This window comes from Salvelinus fontinalis, chromosome 3, assembly GCF_029448725.1.
Source record: "Salvelinus fontinalis isolate EN_2023a chromosome 3, ASM2944872v1, whole genome shotgun sequence".
Taxonomy (NCBI): Eukaryota; Metazoa; Chordata; class Actinopteri; order Salmoniformes; family Salmonidae; genus Salvelinus; species Salvelinus fontinalis.
The window spans coordinates 36,392,083-36,398,770 of NC_074667.1; the positions used below are offsets into that span (position 1 = coordinate 36,392,083).

At 40.8% G+C, this 6,688-nt stretch overlaps 1 protein-coding gene across 1 annotated transcript; it reads right to left on the bottom strand.

The window, feature by feature from the left end:
• Positions 1-1,957: 1,957 nt before the first annotated feature.
• Positions 1,958-6,430, bottom strand: LOC129846588 (homeobox protein Hox-C10-like). Its single transcript, XM_055914535.1, has 2 exons — positions 5,647-6,430; positions 1,958-2,559 (listed from the first exon to the last, which is right to left on the bottom strand). Exons 1-2 carry the CDS (start codon positions 6,383-6,385, stop codon positions 2,285-2,287), a joined length of 1,014 nt encoding a protein of 337 aa, XP_055770510.1. The 5' UTR covers positions 6,386-6,430; the 3' UTR covers positions 1,958-2,284.
• Between the last annotated feature and the right edge of the window lie 258 nt (positions 6,431-6,688).

The window sequence follows — 6,688 nt, forward strand, 5'->3', positions numbered from 1 at the left end:
AAAGCCAAAGAGCGAAGAAAAAAGGTCTCGTCGTGGATATTGGTGGCTCGGTTCATTTACAATGCCATTTGCGGCGACTCCAGAGCAGAGAGTATAATCTGTCGGAAATGGACGCCCTTGATGAAGGCGAACTGACGTAATCAAGGCAGTTTTTTGTTGCCGAGCCAGGAAGTCAATCCCAACAACATGAAACTACCTAAACCACGGATCAGCTAAGCGTGAAAGGGCAATCCACTGAGAATTAGACGCAATATCAAACGTCTCGCATACTGTGAAATGCTTTTCTTTTGACCGATGGGAAAGAAAATCAATAGAAAAAATACGAATAACGACGTGATGTATTTCTAGACAAGGACGAACGATCCTAGGCTATTAGTCTACGTTTCCATGTTCATCAATTAAAGCTACCTGTTAAACTTCAACAACAGGATACTGGACCCAATAATCATTTGATATGATTCATGCAGGTGTCTTGTTTTGCATCTAAATCCAGTTTGAAAAGGGCAAGGTAATACAATCTATGATGTCCACGATCTGAGTAGACATCCACCAAGGAGCGAACATATTTTGGAAGATATTTTGTAACACAAAATGTTTAATAGTCAAATAGATAGAATACTCCATGAACACATGCAGGGGCACAATCGTCTGTTCATTATATGAAAAAACATCGTTGTCCATCCAAGGTAGAGGTACATTCAACAAAATTATCACAGCGCACATCATAATCCAAAATCCACTTGCAAACATACAAACCCCCCATAAACATCGCAGGACGGATTTCGAATGTCTGCAGGAGGCAAAAAAAAATACAGCAACAGAAAAACACGAAATACCATCGGTGTAAAGAAATCGTATGTGCTGCCAGTTGCAAATGTGCCAAATGATCAGAGCCAGGCGTGATCGAGTCCAAAGCAAAGAACAGAAATGCCAGCGGCTATAGTCCTACCTTCAACCCTGGCTGCATGCGGGGATCCGTTTCCATGCTCCTGCAGCCATGTCTCGTTGCGGACTTTGTTCCATTATATACATTCCCTTAATCACCCGGTCTCTTTATCCTCCATCACCCGTTGGAGAATGTCGCATTCCCCTCATCCGGTGAAAGCAGTGGCGTGTGCCCGTGCAAACCAGCCCCATCGTAGTGCGGCTCTGTGGGTATAGAGTTCCTCCTCCTCACCTTTAAACGCATCTTTACTGCCGCGGCGCACATTATATTTGCAGATCATTAAACCCACCTCTGGCGCTGTACTCCGACCATCCTGACATTACTATTTTATGACCTTGACTTATTGGTCACCTGGCTAATATTTAAATCACCGCTATATGGTCGCTCTTTTCTCTCTTTTCTCGCCCCTCTCTTTCTCAAAGCAAGCCATAAAGGACACGAAGGGGAAGGACAACCAGGGTAAATGATGCTCCAAACCCATTTATTTGATATCTTTACAAATGTCCAGCAGCATAATGCTTGGGATAATGCTTTAGAAGTTAATGCACTTTGATGCTGTAATGCACAGGACATCAAGTTCACAGAAATGACAAAATAGTCAAACACAAAACAATAAGAACAGAAACGATGAAAAGGAAGAGACCAAGTAATGACACGTTTTCATTCAAAGTGAATGGACACCATTTCAGACACAGGACTGTCACTTTAAGACACATTTCACAAACAATTAAAGACCTCCTCTCGTGATTTTTGTAACATTTACTGTTGAAAAGCGATATCCCAAGTATAAATACAGTAAAGTACAACCCAGGTTAAAAATAATCAGTTTTGAGCAAAATAATGTTTTCTAGACACAACCGCAAACTTCAAGAAGTAGGGCATTCAATGAGTTGGTCTGATGGAAATTCGTGATGTCATCGGCCTCCCCCCTGCTTGAGGAACAATAGAGGAGCAATAGAGAAGAAAAGAGGAAATCCCCCCCCCCCCCCCCCCCACACTTTTGCTATGTATTTCATGACATACCTGAACCACCTATTGAGATGTGCCTTTTGTTAACCACATCAGGTGTTAAATGAGGTGAAAAGGAGTCTGGAGTGCCACTTTAATATCCAGGCTTTTAAACAATGTGCATCTGTAGAGCATCATAGCATTTCACTGTCAAATCATGAAACTTACATTTTTCATAAAACCATGCATGGACTCGAAAAAAACGTGAAGATGTTTGAAAGGCGTACAATTTCTATCCTGCTCTAGATGTTTTCTCCTGTACGTGTGCAGGCCTAGCCTGTATGTGTAGCTTAAGCGTAACATTATTTCTCTCCAAATAAGGTGTAAGGTTTAAGTATAGTCATAAGCAGAGGTTAGCTCTCTCACTCGACTCTCTCTGTTGAATTTCTTGAGCTTCATACGTCGGTTTTGGAACCATATTTTGACCTGTCTGTCAGAAAGGTCAATACTCTTGCTGATCTCCAAGCGGCGCTCTCGCGTCAGATACATGTTGAACAAGAACTCCTTCTCCAGTTCCAGTATTTGATGTTTGGTGTAGGGACAACGCTTTTTCCGTCTACTTTTCGCTGTGAGCCAGTTTCCAAAGACATTCTCCAATCTGTCCCCTGTAAAAAGGAATGAGTTAAATTAACGTAATTCTCAGTGTATAGCCATAGGCTTATTTGTGATAGAAAACAATAATGCACTGAATTAATCAGGTTACCAAGAAGGCCACGTCTTGACGACAAACGATAGCTTTTGTATTCTGCCTGCCATTGTATATCATTACATGTTTTTAATATATTCGACCATTATATTTGCAACTTCATTTTTTAGCTGAAAGAAGCAGGCCCACTAATCTGATATGCAAGAAAAACTTTCAAATTTCTACTCCAATGGTTTTCTTTTAAGGTTATATACAACTTGTCGTTGATTTCGATGTCTTTATGCACGGACGATATCATTTGGCTACTCTAGTTTTTAGTGAGATGATAAATGACCGCTTCTTAGAGGTAGACCTACTAATAATGTTGCATCATTTGCGAATCTGGAGTAGTGTACGCTCCCTCAAGGCCATTTGAAATAATTAAGTACAAAGACAGGGCCTATAGAAAAACATTTGTCTAGATATCATCAGGCAAATAAAGGAAATCAATGGATAATTCATCTGGGCAATTTGGGTCCTTTTGGCGATAAGAATTACATTATGTTCTTCAATCCCTTCATAAATAGCCTAACAGAGAGAAATAAAATGTAGCCTATATTAGTTAATGCCACAATACAGCTCTTGGTAAGTGGGTTGGATATGACGGACTAGTCTAGTCTACCGACAAAGGAGTCCGGAGGGGTTTCAAATCTAAATGTTATTGACTTCCGTCTTGATTACATGGCTCAACGGGCACGAAAAATACAACTATTCACACAATCTAGAAATCATATAGGCCTAGTAATTGAACTGCGCAAAGCAATAGCCCTATAACCTACACATTCAGACTATTCTAGACCAGTGTTTTTATGTAGACTAGTCATCGATTCATTTTTCAGTGAATCACTGATCAATTATTATTGAAACATTTGGGATAAAAGTGTAATATTTTAATATTGTAACGAATCTGACGTTCATTTTCCGATTTAAGGAAGAGAGAAATTAGGGACTGAAGCAACTTCTTCTATTTCGACCTAAATCACACGTTGTTTTCAACAACACGTACATATAGGCCCCATATCTGCCTGATTTGAACATGAGTTACTAGATAAAGTACCATTGTGTAAGCGCTGGCGTGAATTTCGGATGCACGCGGTGTGGCAACATATGCTCAATAACAGGCCTAAGTAGAATAAATAATAATTATAATAATAATATGCCTAATAATAATAATCCAATCACCATTACCCTAAAGTTTACATCGCTTACAAAATAAATGAAATGTAATGAACTTGAGGAAGCCTATGTACTTTATACTTTTTGTTTTACACGTACAAAAATAGCTTATCGAGAATTTAGCTCCAAAATGTCGTTTCAAAGGTGGACAAGCTGAAAAACAGCAGCAATCATACAGCAGCCATTTCGTTGCCCTTCACCTTCCAAGAAACGTTCCTACGCAAATGCCTTGTGATGTGTTTTTTGTCAGTTTGTCTGTTGGCCTATGTCTTCTCGGGACGGTTTCCCGGGCACAGTTTTAACATCGTTTTGGACTAAACACTTCAATGGTGAATCTCCATTGAACACGATTTTTTTTTTGTCTAGGAATAATCTTAATCTGTTTCTGGGAAAGCGGGCCCTCCTGTTTTAAATCCAATTAGATATAAACCAGGCTATGTTAGACGCACATAAAGTGAATCGTGTTTTGTTTTGAAATCTTCATTGCTGCAATTAGTGCGTGCGTATTCCTTTGGATAGGCCCAATTTACTAGTAGCCTAGAATGCTTCTTTATTATAAAATATCCAAGAGAGGTACCGTGACTAATAAGAATGAATGAGCGTCATCTCAACTGCAAAATATATTTGCGTCTGTGCAGTTTAATTGATCAAAACCAAAAACGTAGACTATCACGTAACATTGCAAAGGTTTACCAATGCACACTTGCAATTAGTTCAATGCTAAACAGATAATGTCGGTCGTAGCAAATTGGCAATGGACTGGCAGCTGTGACTATAAAATAAAGTTACTTAAATAAACAATGTCAAGAGTACACGCAGCCTCGCCTTTAGCGTTCACCCTTGAAGTCTATTAAAATAAACAGCGAAAAGTAGTCTAAGGGCAGGCATGCGCGTTAACTGTTATTGTGTTGCTGTATTTACAAATAAAATGTTTAGGGAAGAGATTAGGAACTAGGAGATCCTAATTATAAAGATATTGTTGGGAGGGAAGTGTAGCCTATGCTTACTCAAGTGTGCTTACACTCTTAGAAAAAAAGGTTCTCGATAGAACCGACGGGGGTTCTAATACTTGCATCATATATGGAAATAGGCTCGATATAGAACGCTATATAGAACCCAAGGGTTCTATATGGAAACAATTTTGGAAGAAGAACCCGTGGGATTCTGATCAAAGAACCCTACAAAAGGGTCCATGTAGAACCTTTTTTGTTCTATTCTGAACCTTTTTTTCCCAAGAATGTAACAAAAAACATTGCCTATCCAATCAAATCAAGTTTGCAAGTGCTGGAAATTGTAGCCTACTTCAAACTGTACCAATAATTAAAAATAACATATAAGCCTATGCCAAGGCTCAGCGTTGCATAATCGTTTGAAGTATTAGTAGACTTTGTTTCTAGCTCAGTCAAAAGTTTAAACATCGCAATAACATCAAAAACACAAAAAACAGTTCCTCTTCTCATATGATATTGGCTTGTCCAACTGTGTGCTTCCTCTGAGTGTGATGATAAGCTTGCTTATCTCTTTTAAACTCTGTGTGTGTGTCTGTGTGTGCTCGCACTGATAATATGCTTGTTGATGTGTTATAACCCATGCGTGTGTGTGCTCGCTCTCTCAATATGCTTGTTTACGTGTTATAGACCCTGTGTGTGTGTGTGTGTGTGTGTGTGTGTGTGTGTGTGTGTGTGTGTGTGTGTGTGTGTGTGTGTGTGTGTGTGTGTGTGTGTGTGTGTGTGTGTGTGTGTGTGTGTGTGTGTGTGTGTGTGTTTGTGTGTGTGTGTGTGTGTGTGTGTGTGTGTGTGTGTGTGTGTGTGTGTGTGTTTGTGTGTGTTACCTTTAACCTCACTGTCTGAGTTGTCTGTGCTACCGTCCGTTTTAAGGACGTTCTCTTTCTCAGGCAGTTGTTTCGTGGGACTGTGATTCTCCTCGAGTTTACTGTCTGCCACTGCCAGATGCGCCTCCTGATTGGTTTCGCAGGTGTCGTTAAATAGTTCTGGATTATCTGTCTCAATTCCGGACACAGAGAAGATACTTTCTGATCCGAAGCCATGCGCCTTCTCTTTCCTTAGGTACCGTTGATTAGCTGTCGAGGATTCCGGACAAGAATGTTCGTGCGTTTGACTGGGATGGCGTCTCTCAGCCATCCGCGTGTAGGAACAAGTTCCAACAACTGTATCCGTGCGTCCGTTTGGATCTCCGCTATATGGGCAGAACATCGAGTCCTCCTTCACACTGTCCGATGGGAAAGAATATGGAAACAGGGGTCGGATAACAGGCTGTGCTACCTGGGATGCATTTTTAAACTCAGGCCCAAAGGCATTTAGTTGCGAAAGGTAATGATGTTGATGGTAGGCGCTGAGAGCCGTGTTTGTCGGAGATTGTGCTCCCGCTTTGGAGAGAGGCGAAGAAGCGATTCCATAATTTCTCGCTGTCGAACACTCATACTCGGTCGCAACTCTTTGAGCGTACATTCCGGAACTGCCGAAATAGCCCTCATCTCTGGACACAGAGGATCCTCCTACCAACTGTTCCACATGGAAGTTAGAAGCTGGGATTCTATTTGGACATTCCATTTTATTGTTATCTTTCTTATTTTGATAGCACTCTTCAGTGCCCCACTAAAGGATTATAGAGGGGTAGGAAGCTGACATATTTGAGTTGGGGGCATGGAGCATAAAAAAAATTCAGCAACACAATTATGATTGTACGAGGCATGCCACGTGAATTTCAGACCAATGGGGGTTTGAAAGTGGCCTTGACGCACCAGACTGCCATGACGATACCGGGGTCAAGTTGTCGAATTTTCAGCTCTAGGACAGAGTAAGGGCGCCATCTAGTAGGACAGATAGGGTACAGACACAAGTTCTAGAACACAA

Coding starts and splice junctions, on each gene's coding strand:
- LOC129846588 (XM_055914535.1), bottom strand. CDS start 6,385: ATGGAATGTCCAAATAGAATCCCAGCTTCTAACTTCCATGTGGAACAG. Junction 2,560..5,646: donor CTCAGACAGTGAGGTTAAAG/GTAACACACACA, acceptor TCCTTTTTACAG/GGGACAGATTGGAGAATGTC.